We start from the raw sequence: 19933 nt of genomic DNA on the forward strand, positions 1-19933 counted from the left end.
TATACAGCCTAGTGCAATATACAGAAAAGAGAGTATAGAATCAACTGTAATGCAATACAAACATACATAATCAGAGATTAAGAGCTCACCTCAACAAATGTCGTCTTTAAGCAAGTCAAAGTCTCACACTAAACTAATAATCTAGTAGTGTGCATCCCTTGATGCAACATTTAAGCAATTTTGGTCTGATAGGGCTTGCAGTTACTTGGGAATGGACTTATCTAAAAACTATAAGCTAGTCACTCATCCAGAAAATGTATGTCAAATCCAGCATCTGAAGCAAGTTTGAGAGTGTTCATCCCTTGGTGCATCATCCATACAAGTTTGGTTCAGATAGGCCTTATAGTTTCTTGGTAATGGGACCTTCTCCAAAAACTTTAACCTGGTCACTCATCTAGAAAAAGTAGGTCAGATCCAGCATCTGAAGCAAGCCCAGTGTTTCCGAAAACCATCGGTCCTACCGGCAAAACTGATAGAAAATTGAAATGTCCGATGCAATTCGCTCTATCACCGGTCTGCTTGACCGGTGGCTTGTCTTGAGATGCAGTTAGATTATTCTAATTAATTGTACTCGGATCTATTGCGATGTCTCCAGGGGTGTGCAATTAGCATCGCTCGACACCTGGGGCTACCATTTTTTGGGGTTGGGCTAGTAGTTTTCTGCAAGGAGATAGCCCCTTGGGCTAGTAAAAGTAAAAACTACCAATGTGATACACGAAAAGCACTACTGGTATTTTCACTCATTCTTTGCTATTAAATTCCCAATAAAAGAAAAAATTTCAGGCAGCGTGCTCCTATTGTTCATAAATCTCCATAATCTTATCCATTTTGCAATACTAGCTAACTTATTTACTTCCAAAAACAATTGTTTTTTTCTAATCTGAATTTCCTCCTTTCCTCTGTTTATGGTAAACACATGAAGATATCTCGTTAAATTATTTACGATCACTCAATGAACTGAAAAACGAGTCTTATGTGATTTACATAAAATATAGCTCCAATGTATTTAATGATTAAAGATGAAAAAATAAAGGATTTTCGCTTCAGTTTAGATTAGTGCAATGCCCAGAAAAAGGGAAGATAATTTATTTGAATTCATTTTTCTATCATAATTATTAATTTATATTTGATTCAATTTTACAAGTGAGAAATAAACTTTTAATTTTAAAAAGAATAACCTGGTCTTCAGACCCTGAATTTTTCAACAATAAACTATATTTTTTCATATTTGTTGTTACCCCCCCCCCCCCCCAACTTAGGCTAGCAACTTTTTACTTGGGGCTAGCGAATTTATTGCTGCCACTAGCCCTTGGGCTAGTACTTCAACTTTTTATTGCATACATGTGGTCTCACAATCGGTGTTGTAATGATCTGCAGAAAGATTTACAGACTCAATTTGAGTACTATAAACCAATGCCATTTTCTTTTGAATTACATCATGAAATATACTAAAATTTATTCGGACTGATAGAATTTGCTTCGAACTGGTAGAACACATTAAGTCATCAGTCCGAATGACTGATAGAAATATTTGGTTTTCGGAAACTCTGCAAGTCTGGCAGTGTGCATTCTTAGATGTACATGTATCATCATTGCAAGTTTTGTCAAAAAAACTTTAACCTGATCCAAAAACATTAAACTGGTCATTCTTTAGCTGAAATTGAAGCATCTGAAACCTTGACTGGTACAATGAAACACGGTAGAAGCATCCATGCATCTCTGATTAATTCAGGGCATAGAAGTACTTGAAAAGAAATCTGCTCCAAAAACTAAAAGCTAAAAACCACTAAGAAAATAGTACTGTGTAAGCAGAAATGTTAGCAAGGATTCAATTTTGGCATTTTTAGCAAGGGTGTTGTGATCACTAAAATTTATAATATTGCTAATAATTTATTTCACATAAGAGGTTACGGTTTTCTTTCTATGCACCATAAAATCGCATCAGTTACTTCTCGCTAAAATAAAATACTGATTTTTAAGGACAAATTGCTAAATTTTCATCTCGCTAAAAATTCCACTTATACAGTATTTGAGCTATCTCACTATAATTTATTTAGAGACAAATTTGAGGGGAAATTATGATTGACCACAACAGAACTACAAAGAAAGAACAGCCAGATCATTGTTGTGAACAGACAAACTGAGATTGATTCCTAGTCCAAGATTTGATTTAAAATTAAGCCATCAATCATAAAAATGTCCTACTTAAATTCTAAACTATTTCACTACCTGACTTACCACTTTAGGGTCCTCAGAATAGACTAGGTCAGGGTTATCGATGACAAAGCAGGCATGGCCCTGCTGTATCAGAACGTCATTAATATGAATGTCCTCTTTTCCTGAAGTGTCGCTACAGCAGAGAGACATCACACGATTCTAAACAAATAAATATAATAAAAACTAGACTCTTGTTGCCATGGCAACAAAAAAGTCTTCCGTTCTTCTAAATCTGTAAGAATTTGCTTTTTTTCTGTGTAAAAAACATACATATCATATTTACTGTGAAAGAAAAAAATAACTGGAAAAAAGTCCTTTCAGTACTTAAGGTACTTCGATTTTCATTATCAATCTTGTATAATACATTTGGCACCTATAAGAGATAAACGTATATCATTAGCAATTTAAAAAAAAATTGTTTGCAATCATTTCTAAGACAAACAAACAGACGAACGAACACCGTACTATCATAAACTTCATTGTGTGTATATTTTGGCATAATTGTGATGGTGTTATAAAAAAGTTAGTATCACACTAAACGTAAAGTCACTGAGTTTTGTAAAGTTATAATATCAAGATTTGACAGCATACCTATAAGACAGATTATTCAATTACAGTAATTCTTCAGCAATCGATTGATTGATTGATTGATTATACGTATGTTGTTTAACGTCCCTCTCCAGAATTTTTCACTCACATGGAGACGCCACCACTCGCTGGTGGAGACTGCAAATTTTTGTCCTATACTTTGGCACTTATCGCAATTGAGCAGTGGGGAATCTTTTTTATGCCAGCACCTTCTGCGACAAGGGACCTCGATTTATACGATCTCATCCAAAGGACCGGTCTCCACGTCCCACAATCGAAGTTCATAATACCGAGATATTTTATTTTTTATTTTATTCTATTTTTTCACAAGTTTGTTGCATCAGATTTACTTAAAGATCATACTTCAAGATCATTTCGAACTCAGGCTACTTAATTGCAGTGCATACAGCGTCAAGGGATTTTGATTGACAGGTCAACACACGTGCACTTCGTGTGATACTTTTTAAGCTGAAAAATATACAGGATGTGACCATGACTGACTATGAAATCAGAAAACATTTAATAAAGAATGGGTGTGACCGATATAGAACTAATTTTTGGTCTATGTAAATGGATAGGAGGATCGGGATTAAGAGGGAATCTCTCTCTCCCTCTCTCTCTTTCTCTCTCTCTCAGACGTAAATTGAACATTTCATAATGACAAATCTACCATTATAGAATATGAAATTCTGTATACATGTAAATGGTAATTATATTCACATGTTCCAGATTTAAATCTAAAACGAATATATAATTCAAATGCCTAGCTGCACGAACGTCTCCAAATAATCAAGACGGGGGAGGGGGGGGGGGAGGCTTCAAAGGAATTAGATAGTTTTATGTTTTATGAATTATAAGGAAAAGTACGGACGTCAGTTGCATATACATAATTATATAAAATTGTGTTCATTCAGGTATACTTATCCCACATATCAAGAGACCTGTGCAATTTTTTTTATCATGGTTTTTTTTTTTTGTTTTTTTTTCAAAAGAAACATATAGCGTACCATTATTTCACACAGAATCGCGTTTTCACATATTTTTTTTAACTCTTTGAGTATTTCACAAGAATCCAAGAATCGTCTTTTCAAATCTTTTATAATTCCTTGGGTATATAGAGTATAGATCATGTGTCATAAATAATTTAACTTTTTATCAAATATACATGTAATAACCAAATCTAATCTATAGATTGATTTTCTTTCTTTTAAGTGGCAGATATCAATTTATTTATAAAGGCTTTAAAACAGTACTGTATTACAATTTTCTATCGCTCAATTCCTTTTTGAGTGTATGTAATATTTTTTAATATCGAAAATAAAACTCGGAAATCGGGATAATTTCGCATTCAAATCATAGAGAATAATTAATCGTCTACATTATAGAAGGCTTATAACTATCGTATTCTGAACTTACTATACGAGATGGATAAAATTGCATGCCTGTCCATCACTGTAAATGTATATTCAGTGCTTATAATATATTGACTTGAGTTAGGTACCTAGCATATATAATTTTTTTTTTAGATATATTCATGTGTAAATCAATTAACTGTCAATACAGACTTACACTACACTGGCAACTTTAAACTATACATGTACTGGAAGCGGTAACCAACGTACCCTTACATTTAGAAGAGTGCATATGGAACGTCTAAATATTGTATATGTCTCTGACGTCATCGATACTATTTCCGCCTTTATCTCGAAAGTTCTATTCTCACTTACAAGTCAGAGTTATCTTTCTTTGCCCATTGTATACACACTAGGTAAATGGGGAAAATAACGGTACCAAAAATCTAGAAAATGCGCAATCCAATTTTAAAACAAATTATATATTTAGTATTTGTAGAATAACCTCTGTTATACATAATAATATCTTGAAAAAATATTAAAAAACAAAAAAGTTGAAAATTGACCAAACACAAGTTCACTTCCTGTTCGGACAGGAAGTACCGGAAACACACGAAAACAACTTCGAAACAAAGAGAATGTCATGATTTAATATTCCTGTAAATTTCACATCTTTACCTCAAACCGCTTTTGAGAAAAACACCGGACAAAAGTCCATTTAAAAATTGGAAATTCAGCCGTAACTTCGGACCGGAAGTGAATTTTTCAAAAAACGGAATTTTATATAAACTTCATATATCAGCCTACTATCATGTGAAAAATTGTGAAAATCTATCCAACCATCTCTGAGTAATCGAGCTCACAAAATTTGGGAGGAATAATAATAATAATAATAAAAAGAAACAATACAAACACTATAAGTCTTCCGTTGTGAACGGAAGACTTAATTCCTGTCAATGACCTTGAAATTCACCATTCAAGATTTTGTCTGGTGTTGTGGTCATGAAAGTAATGCTTTGGGTAACAGATTACAAACTTACAGATTGACTGCACAATAAAATTGACTTTCCAAAATAATACATGGTAAAAAAAAAATCTTTGGCTTCTTTAAGGCACTAATACAGAGAGTAAACTTCACAAATCATATTCATTAAAAATTTCTAATACCAGTACTGTTAAGACAAAAAAAAAATAATTCTTAGTTTCTCGGCCAAAAATTTCGAAATTCAATGCGGCAGACATGCCTTTGTTTGTTTGTTGTTTTTTTTTTTTTTTTGGAAGCAGGTGTTTCTTTTTTCTAGTCAGTCAATAAAATAATATCAACTGATTCTTACCTTTTTTGTTCTCCTATTTTTATTATAATAAGTACTCAACTCCAAATAATGTTATTCCAAACATTTTTTTTTAACAAGTTAATTCATAAAGTACCCTTTTCAAGAAAAGTATAGAGTATCTATAAGCATATATGAAAAGGGTCATAACTCAATCTTCTTTTTCAAGTGTGAAAATTAGAAAATCGAGTTATTTCCCTTATCAATTATCAATGTCACAGTGTTTGACCTGACGGGGCGGTGCCTGAGAAACTTTCAATTATTAAATATTATTTGGACTAACCATTATTTACAGAAATTTATTCACAATATATCATGTTAAAATCCCTCCCTAACTAGTAATTTTCAAGACTACGGAAACACTCTATATTAATACACATTTAAATCTGTATGTATATATATCACATTAAGAAATATTCTCCAGTAAATGAAGATAGTGAAACTCACTAATATTTCTCAAATGGGAATAAAAGTTGGTTTACAATTTATTCTACCCTAATCACTAATAGTAATAGTAAGATTGTAAGAAAGGCTCATATTCCTAAAACAGACTTTATAATTACAAATGATGAATGTTTTCCTATATCCTGACCTTTTCTGATGTTGCTATGGCTACCAGAGGTCGACAACTGACCAGCCTCAGCATGCAGGACTGAGATTCCACACTCCACTCCTGTAAATCAAGTGATTCATACAACACTTAAGAATTGATGAGAATAGTTCAATACATGGAAAAATTACAAGCTGTATGCAACCTGTTTTTCCAATGGTATATCAAAATGAAGAAGTTCCTGCCTCAAGACCTACTAGTATACTGAACTATACATACATGCAAATGTACATTCCATATGTCAAAATTTTTTATTATCAAACCTGCAATTTTTGATAGTAAACCTTTCATTCAGACAATTCAAATAAAAATTTCATTTTTTATCAGATAAAATAAATTTAAAAGTTTCAACCCAATGCTTTTAATGCTACCACTTCCAAATCTTACTGAAATATACATGTACAGTTACAACAATGTACCTACCTCCCCTACTGGTTGAATGTTTGAAAGTCTCCCCAAGATACCTTGTGCTGGCAGTTTCAAAAACTTTGATCTGAAATCCATATCAAATTCATCAAACTTTTTATATATTTTTTTTAAACTAAAGGGTATTACAAATGTAACATTTTCAAATCTCAGTACTTGGAAGTCAATTTTAAAAGAATTGGTTGACAAACCTTAAGAAGCGGATATTATTGCGATGAACATCACAGGTATTCCCATAATCCACAAAGTACACCTACAATACCAGGGATAAATCATAATAAAGTTTTTTTTGGTCATATTGTTCCTTCCTTAATTTTTTGTTTACAACTATTAATTTTAACATAAACAGAACCAGCAATTCTTAATGTTTGATACTCTACATATGTACGATTTCTAAAACGAGATAAATTATTAACAAACAAGTTGATGAAACAAGAATATCAGCAGTCTCGTTTAAAGTCATCATTTTGTAAGTTCTATGGTTGATACAATGACCTTGTCAGCAAATACAATTTATCATTGAGTCAAATGCTTACTGACATGAGTCAAATGCTGACTGACATTTTTCATACTAATTGTTAGGCCATTATTTACACAATGAATTGTCAACAGATTTTTCCGTTATTTCCCAATCATGAAAAGGAGCACACGGCGGGTGTGACTGGTCGGCAGGGGTTGCTCACTCCTCCATGGCACCTGATTCTACTTCTGATGTTTTGGAGGTCCGTGTTTGCTCTGCTCCTATTTTATAATGTTTAATGGACTTTTGAGCTTGAATACTGTTCGTTATCTCCATATATTTCATTGTATGTAAGAGACTAATATGTCAGGAAAACAGGATTTTGATAATGAACAATATGTTTTGAGAGGATTGCAGAAAATACTGTAAAAGTATTACATTTAGCTGTGTATTGTTTTAACTGCCTTTGGCAGAAAGCAATTTCCACTAATTCAAGTAAATTGCTATATGCCTCTAAGAACACTTAGAAATGCGCTAAATCAAATGTACGCTAACTTGTTCAAACACCAATTTCTGCCAAATATCATACATGCTAAATATAATATACAGTAGCCCGATGCCTGAGGCTAGTCATTTTAAGACTCGGGCTAGCTAATTTAAATGTATCGTTAGTCCGTTGGACTAGCAGAACAGAAAAAAAAAATTCTCGTTGGTTACTTTGGCTTTTCTATGTAGATTGAATTCTTTTGACTAACAACTAATTTAATTTGTTTCTGTCACCAAAGCATTTGAAACTTTAATTTGTGATGTTTTCATTTTGCATAAAAAATAGTTGGGCTAGTTAGTTTGAGGTTTGGGCTAGTAATTTTTTACTGATCAGTAGCCCCTGGGCTAGTGGGTTTTCCAGGAAAATTTCAACCCCTGATTTACAGTAATCTTACAGTATACAGTTTCTTGATATAAAAATAGCAAAAACAGCTACATGTACATGTACAATATCAACGTTTCCATAAAATTTTGCTGGAGCCCATGGCTGGCAAATGTTTTTAAGAACTTGGAGAATAAAAAATATTTTGCTGGAATCCACTAAATCCATATTGAGCAAATTTTCCTATTACAATAAACAAAGCAATACTTTTACGATATAAACCATCTGCCCCACCTCTACATAGTTTCCTGGACACATGCCCGTTATTACACAGCGGTGCCAGTTATCATCCTCTGGGAACACGGCAGCCACAATAAGCCCCACTGCTACCATTTCACTGGGAATAAGGTACATCATGCCAGCTTCTCCAGAATAGGATTCCCTGTATATAAACAATAATTTCATCATACAAATTTCCTATAAATCTATAATACAAATTCCCTATGAATCTATAAATAAGGAAATGGACAATACAAAACAGTATATAACTTGGCATTTCACTGACTCTAACTGGTTCATCAGCTTTTCTAGGGCTAGTGAGGTCTTGGGTCCTCGGAGCTGAAACCAGAACTGTCCTGGTGATGCGACATTGGAGACGTAAATCTCTATCCATGTGTTACAGGAAGGAAGGTCTATCTGGGTGTAACTACAGCCAGGTCCAATAGCATCTGAAGGGACATTACTGTCTAAGGGCACATGTACTTCTGGTGCAACAGAGGTCTACAAAGACATACAAAAATAACTTAAACTTTTAATGGTAAGCTCTTATAAGACTACTAACACTGGAAGCAGTCACTAGAGAGACATGAAACAAAATCATTTTAATAACTCTATATCCAAACAAACAAAATGGTTCTGTATCAACAAATCTTCAGCCATGAATGTCAATATGTACCATGGATATACAAAAGTAAGAATACAGTATTTAACATGGGCATGATGTGGGCCAACTATGTTAGGTCAATTATGGTTTAAGCTGTATAACAGCTAACTTAAACTAGCAAATGATGCACAGAGATAAAGACAGATAGACAAAAGAAGTCAATGAGTCAACTGCTCTATTGTGGACACTTTTAATAACTTACTAAAATAGCAGGTGGTTGATTTCTAGCCCCTTTAGGTAAAAGAAGATCTGTCCTGGGAGGAGACTGGTCATCAACAGCATACAAATAAATGGAATCTGTATAAAATAATGCACAGATTGACAGTCCCATGTTTACCAATATCATCAAACTTTAATCTTTCCAAAAATAAATAAGCCCTAATTTTGATGCACATTGAGATACATGCAATTTGCAAGCATGCTGGTACAAGGACGCTTGTTATGATACTATTTTTGGTCATATAAAATTGTGTTATGATAGTAGCTGACAATCAAAAAATCGTCTCTGAAGGCAACATGTCGGCGATAATCGATAGAAAATTTTAAAATCCATAGTCGCTAATTTTTTTTCAAAATATATTTTTTAACAGAATGGTTTATCTTTAAACATTATCAATGGACTTCCCTCTATTTTTCTTGCGAATGGCGGACAAATTGTCCCACTTCGCATAAATTGAAGTTGGTCTCACAGATTTGTATTGAAATGTCATTTTCATTTCAGAGCAAATCTGAATATTTTATAGTTATTTTATTCTTTAAATTAAACTATTGATCATATAATCGATTGTATGCTACCAATTCAATTTGATAATTGATAGTAAATTTGGTCCGATTTTGCACACTACCTTGTTTTTATTTTTTTTTTTTATCCCATTCATCTGTTATTGATGTTTGTCCTCATGTTCATACATTTTGTTTTCATATACAGTAAACTTCTTTTATAACGTACTCGGTTATAAAGTATCTCCAGATGTAAAGTAGCCATTCCGAAGTCCCGGCAAAGTGTCTACATATTTCATTGGAAAAAACACCGCTTACAACGTATTTGTATTTATCCCATGTTTACCCCTTTATCCCGTGGATATGACTCATTGGATAATTTTTTCATAATCCACAGTTGTGACGTCACAATGGTTTTTGCGTTAGCGCGATGAAGTGAAATAAAGTGGAGTCCTATATAAAACAGTGTAAAACATTGGTTGTGAAGTATTAAACATGGGATAAAAAGAATCTCCCATGATTTGTAGTTGGATATGACTTTTATCCAACTCGTTGTGTGTTTTTATCCCCTCGCCAAGGCTCGGGGATAAAAAACACACAACTGGTTGGATAAAAATCATATCCAACTACAAATCATGGGAGATCCTATATATATAATATAATATCGCTTATAAAGTATTAGAAAGTTGTTCCCATTTAAATAATTACACCTATTATAACGTATTCTGACACCTGGTTTCACACCTTTTCCATGCGGATTAGTCACGGTTTGTTGACTTCATAGCTTCTCCAAAATGGGTGTTTTTCTAACAAGGTTTCTTTGTTGTTTTATGTAGATGTATTTATAATAAATTGTTTAAATAAAGTTCATCTTTGAGTTAGTAAAATTAATTTAAAATAGTGTAACGGGATGGCACTCAATCACTGGGGTGTATTAACTGATTAACGGTACTTTGAACACCCAGAAATTTACTAACTTTAAACCAATTTATTTTTAAATTAAATGATGGACTCCAGTAAATAATTAAAATAAGATTTAAATAGCTTGAGATGATGGTTTATTCTGGCTTAATCTCAATTAACAAATTAAATAAAATTTAATCAATGATAAAAATTCAATTAAGAAAAATACAATAAAAAAAAAATAATGGCTGCAGTCGTCTTAACCCCAAATTCCCAAAAATATTAAATTTCCCTAAGACATATTAATTAATATTGTGAAACGGCTCTAATAAATAAATAGGCCTAGCTAAATTTCTTCAAATTACTGAGTTACTAATAGAAATAAAGAAAAATTCCCCAAAAGTTCTTAAAATTTCACCTACATCTTATCCTAAAAGCCCAAAAATCTGGAGTCCCCGTTGTACAACGGGTGCTCACTTATATACCCTCGGGGAACGGTATCCGTTCCAAAACAACACGGAATCCGTTGGAAAGCAACGGAATCCGATAGAAAAATACAACGGAAAATAGTTCCCATCTATAAAAAATTACTTTAACAAGTTTAAAATACGAATAAAATATAACTCTAATTCATTAATATATTATGCAACATAATTAATTACCTTAAAGCTCATTTTTCTAATTAATAGAAAAATCTGTCAGCGCATAAATATCTGGGGTGCGCGGATCAAAGAAGTAAACGAAAATTCACCCATAATGCATTGCGCCGAAATGTAAATAGAAAACTAAGACTGTCTGCAGCTTACAACACGTGTTTGCACAATACAGGTAAAATACCAGTAAAAAACGTAATTTTCTTAAAACATTTAGTAGATCATGCTCTAGTTACAGCATTTATGCAATTATTTCAACAAGGACATCGTTAAATATGAAAGGATATGCATATATTACATGTGTTCGTTCTACTTTCACTTTACATACGATGACATGAAAAGTTGTGAATCCAAATTTAGAACATTAAGTAATAAACATACAATACATATGATCAAAATACTCAAATTATGAATCATTTATAGAGGTAGATTAATATGACAAGATTTGTATTTTAAATACAAATAAAATATGGAAACTTGAAATGATCAAACTTTACAATAGCAATATGACCAAAAATGATATAATTAAACAAGTGAAAGAAAAATACAGTGATTCAATATTAGTAGACCGCGATGACAGCGAGGACGACGAGGTTGTGCCCGACACGTGCATAACATCTACCCAGGCGATCAAAAGGCATGTCCGAAATTAAAACTTGTAAACTCGTTTGAAGGTGTGGAAGATAGTGTTTTCTCCATTCTTGGAAAATTTTGTAAATAAATGTCATCAGGCCAAACAGACAAACATTACGAACTTTTTTAAATGATCTGATGATCATCGAGATTGTACAGCACTCAGTGATTTTGAAATAATTTAAAGTTTGTGAAAATAAAATGTTACTGAATATTAATCTTTCTTAATATAAGAAATGAAACCAAATAACCTGTTAATCATTTATTTACATACTCTACATATTTTAAAATATTGAATAACACACTAGCAGTTTGAAATATGTTTACAGTAAAGGTGTACTGAGTGCTTCCGGTCTCTGTTTATAACTTACACCCATTATAATGTAGGATTTATCACAGTCCCCTGAGATGCGTTATAAAAGATGTTTACTATATATGTTAGAGCTGTCAAGGGCCCCAAACTGCATTTTATTTTAATTAATTTTCCTTTTTTTCGCCCATGAAGTAAGAAGTTTAAAATTGCAATTTTCAGAATTACCACTAATTTGTCTAATAAGGAAAACTAAACATATGAGCAGAGCATTTATCCCTATTCAAACATATGCAAAATTACTCATCACATTACTTTTAATTAAAAATTACAAATATATGCATGAAAATTAATATATTTTTTTTTTGAACTGACACCAAAAAATGAACTAAAAGAATTTTTTCATTAACTACATGTATTTAACTTACTGTTGCCTCTATACTCAAACTTCAACACTGAGTCTGCCAGGGATAATGCAAAAGCCTCCACTCTTGTAAAGCCTAACTTCTCCCACTCTAGACACCTGCCAGTTTCATCCTAGATACCAATGAAATTCCAGTGTAAGTTCAGAACACCCAAATTGCACTTACAATGATGAAAATGTAATTTTAAATGAAATAGCAAATTTGACCAAACTTTTGAATTATTTATGTATAATAGAACACTTACATAGTAAAAAGCAAATCAAAATTTAGGAATTGAATTTTTATCAAATGAACTTTGGATTAACTGTGCTGAGAGTCTAAGACTCACCTGAAATACTTCAGTAAGATCCTGTAATCTTATTCCCTCGGGATGAGCCTGTAACACCTGCCGTATTGTCTCCTTGAGAGTACTGTCTGCACACAACTCACTACCATGCCTCTTGCGAACTGAGGCCTCTTCACTAGCTGACTTATCTGTTAATTAATATCAAAGATTTAACTTAACAGTAAAATATCTGTATCCAAAAGAAAAAATACAGTACTTAAAGACCCAATTTTTTTACCGTACGGTTACCTGAGGAGGGGGAGTGGTCTTGGTAGTAATGGTGTTATTTACCTGGAGAGCCCCAATACTTGAGATGTCAAAAATCCCTATACACACTGCATTACACAGGAAGTCCGGCTTTTGGTAATCAGGGTCAACATTACGCGTTTTGTGCATAATTTTGAGTGAAAATACTTAAAATAAATTAAGTACTGAAATATAAAATTTGTAGACCTAGCGTTCTCGTCGATATCTTTTGAAGAAAAAAAATTAAAAAGACATATCTTTTTTAAAATCGTAAAATAAAAAAAAAAAAATGGGCGAAAACTACAAAGCAATCATATCAATATTTTAATCGCCAATAAAAGAAATTATTATAAAATATTAAGTATGAATATTGAAAAAAAAAAATCCACTTATTGCGTGGACATTTACCATGATCGGAATATTATTTACTTTTCTGGCGAACAATGGTGTCCAAATATTCGCCATATCCGAGGGTTCCGTGTTCTTATGCCCTGTTTACAGATTTGGATATAAAAAGAATCTTTCGAAATTCATGGCGTCAGATACAAGATACTTTATTTATATTAGTATAGATACCTTTTCTTATTTAATCCATATTGCTAACAAGTACAAAACAGCAGTGGAGATTGAAAAAAAATCACGCAGTCACTGATTAATTATCTACTCTCAATTTACTTATTCTTTTAAAATTATCAACCAATATAACAGTGACATGATTTTTTTAAACCAGAGTGTATACAAAGCGACCTTTCACGCGGTACATGAAAGCCTTTGACGCATGACCAGGTAATTGTTTTCAAAGTGAGAACCACCACAAAAATAATAAATAAATTAATCAAAAATAAAATAATACAAAAAGTAGAGGCCCACGGGCCACACAGCTCACCTGAATAACTATGGCCCTTTTTGTACTTCATTAGCAGATTCTTTTTCCTATATATTCCTATGTAAAAATTTGATTGCCTATTATAGCCCCAACCTTAAAAAAATCCACATTATGTCAGAAGGCTTTCTTAAATGTTTCATCTTTTCTGGCCCAGTGGTTCTTGAGAAGAAGAAAACTAAATGACCACATTCAATTTTTACTATTTCTGAATTATCTCCCCTTGGAAGAGGTTGTGTCCCTTCATTTTAAAAACTTGAATCCCTTTAAGCCAAGGATACTCTGTGTCAAGTTTGGTTGAAATTGGCCCAGTGGTTCTGGAGAAGAAGATGACATTGTAAAAAGTATATGACGAAGACGTCAACAACAAGGACAACAATGACGACGACAGATAAGGGACAAATTTCGATCAGAAGAGCTCACTTGAGCCTTTGGCTCAGGTAAGCTAGAAAAGTTTTTAAAAAATATCTTAGGTATTCATTCACAAATTAAAATAAATTCTTTGATTGAATCTACTTACTTCCTAAAAACTTTAGAGATCTAAATCATTTTTTACCAGGCTTTGGAGAAGGTAATCTCTTGTCAAACAATTTCCAGTCTCCCTTGCAATGTGGTCTTTCCATCCTGATTACTTGTGGCAATGCTGAACATAACTCTATCACACTGGTGTAACCATGGTCCATTGGTTTTAACTCTTTGTTAAAAGTTTCCTTCAAACAATTTACAAAAAGTGTTCAATGGTAAGAAATACTACATTTTTAGTCAAATCAGAACTTCTACTTCAACAATTGTGGATGTGCAAACTAGATCTTTTGAATTGAATTTTATCTTATCCATTACTTTTTGCAAATTCAGTCATAAAAATTTATCCTCAGTCTTTAACTTTCATGTGTATTAAACATGAGCTAAGACCTGCAAATTACAAATTAAAAACCTGTTTCACGAAGAGTAAATTTATGTTTTTAGTACCTTGTATGCTGTTAGTAATTTTGTTGCCCACAATCCCTCTGGCTTTGAGCTAAGGAGCTGCAGGTGTATTTACATAAATTAACATTTGAAAAGAATGAAATACAAATACATGTACATCACAAAAACATAGGTAATCAAAGATTACGAAGCTCACCTCGACGAATGTTATCTACATGTAAGGCAAATTTCACATATTTTTTTTCTAGTTAGGTTACATCCCAAGATCAATATCCATGCAAGTTTGATTTAATTATAGACCTGCTCAAAAAACTTTTGACCTGTTTAGTAATCAAGAAAATTTTGGTCAGTTCCAACATCCAAAGCAAGTCTGGAAGTTTTCATCCTTAGATGCACCATCTATGCAACTTTAATCATAACAGGCCATAATATTATATAGCTACTCCAAAAAAATTACCCTGGTCACTCATCTGGAAAATGTACGTCAGATTCAGAATCCAAGGCAAGTCTGGAAGTGTCCATCCCTAGATACATCATCCATGCTAATTTGGTTAAAATATGGCTAAAATTCACTCATGTGGAAAATCTAGGTCAGATCCAGCATTCGAAGCAGGTTGGTTAGTGTACATCCCTAGATGCATCATCCATGAAAGTTTGGTCCAGGTAGGGCTTATAGTTACTTGGGAATGGACCTGCTTCTCAAACTTTAACCTGGTCACTCATCTGGAAAATCTAGGTCAGATCCAGCATCTGAAGCAAGCATGGTAGTGTCCATCCCTAGATGCATCATCCATGCAAGTTTGGTCCAGGTAGGGCTTATAGTTACTTGGGAATGGACCTGCTCCTAAAACTTTAACCTGGCCACTCATCCGGAAAATCAAGGTCAGATCCAGCATCCGAAGTCAGTGTGGCCATGTCCATCCCTAGATGCATCATCCATGCAAGTTTTGTCAAGGTAGGGCTTATAGTTACTTGGGAATGGACCTGCTCCTCAAACTTAAACATGGTCACTCATCCGGAAAATCTAGGTCAGATCCAGCATCCGAAGCAAGTGTGGTAGTGTCCATCCCTAGATGCATCATCCATGCAAGTTTGATCCAGGTAGGGCTTATAGTTACTTAGGAATGGACCTGCTCCTAAAACTTTTACCTGGTCACTCATCTGGAAAATCTAGGTCAGATCCAGCATCCGAAGCAAGTTTGGTAGTGTCCATCCCTAGATGCATCATCCATGCAAGTTTGGTCCAGGTAGGGCTTATAGTTACTTGGGAATGGGACTTGCTCCTAAAACTTTAACCTGGGATGCCGACGCTAACGCCGACACCGACGCCGGGGGTATAGCATAAGCTCATCTCGACTTCGTCGAGGTGAGCTAAAAAAATGTATTTATTATTTTTAATGATTCTGTTTGGGGTTTTTTTTTTTAATAATACTGACACTTCACTCTTTTTTAAAAATTATATTTGAAAATTACTAATTCTTTGTGTATCAGTTGACATGTTTGACAGCAACTTACACATATACCAACATATTTAAAATCTTTTTGTTCAACTGAAGAAAAAACCACATACCTGTTGAAGTTCAAAATGCAGCTGATGGCTGATTGTACTTTCAAAATCCACACTCTGATCAGATGAGGAGTAAGTTCCAGAGCTTTCCTCACTTTCGTATCGACGTCGCCATGTTCCAGGCCCATTATTTTCTTTATTTATACAACTCTTCTTCTTCCCTAAAATTCATTTTGTTTACTAATTTACAAAGGTTATAAAATGTCATCGAATAACATTTAAATATACAAGGCAGGTATTCGATGTCAATTTTTCTCTTAATACATTTCTGACTCTATAACCTTTTCATGGGGAGCAATCTTTTCTTTACACAAGAGGCCAAAAAGTAAACAACACTCCCCTAAGCCACCTTGACCCTGCTGTTCTAAAGACCAATAAACTTGCTCGTTTTAAAATTTTTGTCGCAGACAATTCAAAACAAGCAATTCTTATTGGTCTGTAGAGACGACTGTAAAGGGTTAGGAAGTGGAGAAAATATATAGTTGGTTAAAGAATATTTCTAGAACTAGGGAGTGAAAGGTAGTTGATTGACCAATGCTGGAAAGTGGTGAAATTCTCCCCAACCATGCACAGAAAATCTTGCACTGTAAATTGCACCATATTTGCATTACAGGCTCTGTAGCATTATTGTCAAAGACTAAAATATAAAAACCATAACACTACAGTTCTGCAGCTAACCTTACCCCAGTAGATAATGATTTAAACAATCTAAAATCTGCACTCCTTGAGGATACTTGCATATTAATATGATTAATCATGGCATTGATGTACTGGGCTCATCGATTCAGAGATGTCAGGAATGTGCATAGTTTATTAATAGAGGAACAGACAGAATAATAGATGGTCAGACAGATTCACCATATTAAATGCATAAAAAAAATGGCTATTAAACATGATGGACATTGTGACACAGAGTACACAATGATGACTTGCACCAATAGCACTAAATCCAATGACTGTTTTTGTAAAACTATTTTACATCTAATTTATCCCTATACACTATTTCACAGCAATACAGTGAGGCTACCTCTTCCAGCAGACTGTGCTGGTGTTTTTGTTTGTCCATTTTCCCATTGGTTTGTTGCTCCTGTTGAAAATGGTGAATTTGTATAAGAATTTGTAGCTTGTGTGTTGGTTTTATTTTCTGCAGACCTCTGCCTTTCTAGTCTTGGTGGTAAATTTTGTTGATATGACTTGTGAAATGGATGTTCTCTGGGCTGCTGTGATTGTTTATCTGTAAATAACAAATTTGAGAGTAAAGTATTTATAAAACCTCTCGTATCCAATTTACTAATATTCTAAGCTGTCATTTGGACTTACGTAATTTCCTATCAATTCCATTTTACAAGGAAAAGAATTAAAGACCAATATATTAGTCTACTGATCCAATTGGCTTCAGATTCTGAACCAAAGTGCATTAAGTTTAAATTTTAATAAAGCTCCATCATATTTTGTTAATCCCTCTGCTCCCAAAATGAGAGTAAACCATTTTTAGACTTACAGGCGCCACTAGAAGCTGGACTCACACGCACTTCTCCATTTTGTAATTCTTTTACTTCCAGTATATCAGGAACAGTCTTCAGAAGTTCTTTAAGAGAAGAAAACCCGAGTCTTATCGGGTCAATCTGAATGTTAAACCGTTTAGAGAATGCAGCATCAAAATGTGTAAACGGTAAACCATCAGGATATGCTTTAAACAGCTGTGATAAGTAATTCCTTATGAACGGTGGAACAGTTGGAAGAGGTCGAGGCTGCTGGCTTCTATGTCTCTGTGGTGGGGGACCCCCCTTTCTGAGAGTAGCCCACTTGTTTTTGTTTGAAACCTTCTGCCTGGAGACAAGTTTTTGGATATGAGCAGTATTAGAATCTGCAATACCAGCAACACACATCACACCTTTCTTCCATGTGATGTGCAGGGCATCTGACATGTCTTTGAGAAGATCTTCAAGATTGACGTAGCCAAGTGCCCTATACGGAATAGGTTCCATAATAAAGTCATGGTAGTCGCGTTTTAGTTCATCAATAGTCAGTGCAGCTGGTGCAGAGAGAAGCAATGACCTTAGATTCTTTTTCACATCTTCTTTCTTCTGTGCTTTGCTACTCATGTTTGCAGCATTCAAAAGTACAATATTTGTCCTTAATTAAAATTGTAATACATCTAAAATTTTGCTTTCAATGAATTTCATGCATTTCGCGCTATTTGTCGTTACATCAAATACAATATTATACATGTGCTGATGTATCTAGGTCTAATTCGAAACTACTACAAAAACTTGTGTAAAAAAATCATGGATTGCTAAATTTTCCTGAATATTTTTGTGAACATGCATACCAATTACTAACCTCTACACGCACTTTTAACGGAATTGTTTAATTTTTAATTAAATACGAAACGGTGCGTTGTTAGCCGTAATGGCTTTGCAATTCCGATTCCGCAATACGAGTGTGACTAAAATGGGTAGTAAAACCCGGGCCGGGCCGAGAATTTTGAAACTGAAAACCGGGTTTTTGCTAATAACTGAAAAAATACTTAATTATTTGTCATGAAACTTACAGATTAATTACATACAACACAATATGCCTTCGCTGAGAGTTTCAACTCCAAATATTACTTTTTTCAATGATTATCGACGATTGTCATTTTCCCGGTGACTAAAATGGGTAGTAAACCGGTTTACATATTTTGGTGTTTTTTACTTAATATTATTGAAATAATTGCTGTTTTTTGTATTGGAAAGATCGAAATGAACTTAAACTCCAAAAAATTATAACCATTTTATAAATATACTCCGATTGTAGAAAGTAAATGCATTTTTTGAATACCCGGGACCGACCAAAACCGGACACGTTTACCCGGGACGAACCTTAAATTTCCGAGATAATGATGAGAGTAGTAAATATCCTGAACCAAGCCAGCTGCGTAGATTTTATCAAATTTACTGGCATTATCTTCATAATCTTAATTTAACATGTTCCAAGCTAGCTCTGCCGACATATACATATAATTTCAGGGAAATGATTACCTGAATACGAATCTAGCTGTAGCCTACAGTCTTTTTCTTGTCAAATCGTCAAGATACATAACTCCATTAGTATTTAAAAAAAAAAAAAGAATTGTCGGGATTTTTGTGTATATTTCATTTATTTTCTCCATTTGTTGATTTATCTATTTTTTTTTGGGGGGGGGGGGGGTAGGTTACTTTTTAAAATAAATTCTACATTATTCTCTGCACCGGTTATCTGATGGCAATTTTCGGAATATTCCAGTTTGTCCCGGGCAAAACGCGTCCGGTTTTGCATGTTTTGGACTGTCCCAGGAATCAAAAATCGGCGATTATTTTAATTATCGAGATTAATTTTTGCAATTGTTGTAATATTTAAGTTCTTAAAGTTAATAAACATCGATAAAACACAAAGAAATCCCATTTTTTGAGTGTAATTAGCTTTAAATCACCAAATTGATTAAACCGGGCTTACTACCCATTTTAGTCACCGGGAAAATGACAATCCTTAATAGTAATTGAAAAACATAATATTTGGTGGTAA

General features: G+C 33.6%; 2 protein-coding genes across 2 annotated transcripts in view; one reads left to right on the forward strand and one right to left on the reverse strand.

Moving 5' to 3' along the window:
- The window catches only part of LOC133179050 (tudor domain-containing protein 5-like), a 38844-nt gene extending 20262 nt beyond the window's left edge, over window positions 1–18582 (reverse strand). Inside the window, exons 1-14 of the mRNA XM_061313743.1 lie at window positions 17889–18582; window positions 17415–17621; window positions 16391–16548; window positions 14863–14919; window positions 14450–14603; window positions 12768–12913; window positions 12443–12551; window positions 8998–9092; window positions 8418–8632; window positions 8147–8294; window positions 6716–6777; window positions 6522–6591; window positions 6081–6161; window positions 2239–2376 (exon numbers count right to left, since the gene is read on the reverse strand). Coding sequence (XP_061169727.1) covers window positions 2239–2376; window positions 6081–6161; window positions 6522–6591; window positions 6716–6777; window positions 8147–8294; window positions 8418–8632; window positions 8998–9092; window positions 12443–12551; window positions 12768–12913; window positions 14450–14603; window positions 14863–14919; window positions 16391–16548; window positions 17415–17621; window positions 17889–18492 — 2244 coding nt within the window. The 5' untranslated portion in view covers window positions 18493–18582. The remainder of the gene's footprint in view (window positions 1–2238; window positions 2377–6080; window positions 6162–6521; window positions 6592–6715; window positions 6778–8146; window positions 8295–8417; window positions 8633–8997; window positions 9093–12442; window positions 12552–12767; window positions 12914–14449; window positions 14604–14862; window positions 14920–16390; window positions 16549–17414; window positions 17622–17888) is intronic.
- LOC133179054 (syntaxin-6-like) overlaps window positions 1–19933 on the forward strand; it is a 55165-nt gene that overhangs the window by 7815 nt on the left and 27417 nt on the right. The window lies entirely within an intron of this gene.

This window comes from Saccostrea echinata, unplaced genomic scaffold (assembly GCF_033153115.1).
Source record: "Saccostrea echinata isolate AGI-Se365-2 ecotype Australia unplaced genomic scaffold, CSIRO_AGI_Sech_v1 ptg000004l, whole genome shotgun sequence".
Taxonomy (NCBI): Eukaryota; Metazoa; Mollusca; class Bivalvia; order Ostreida; family Ostreidae; genus Saccostrea; species Saccostrea echinata.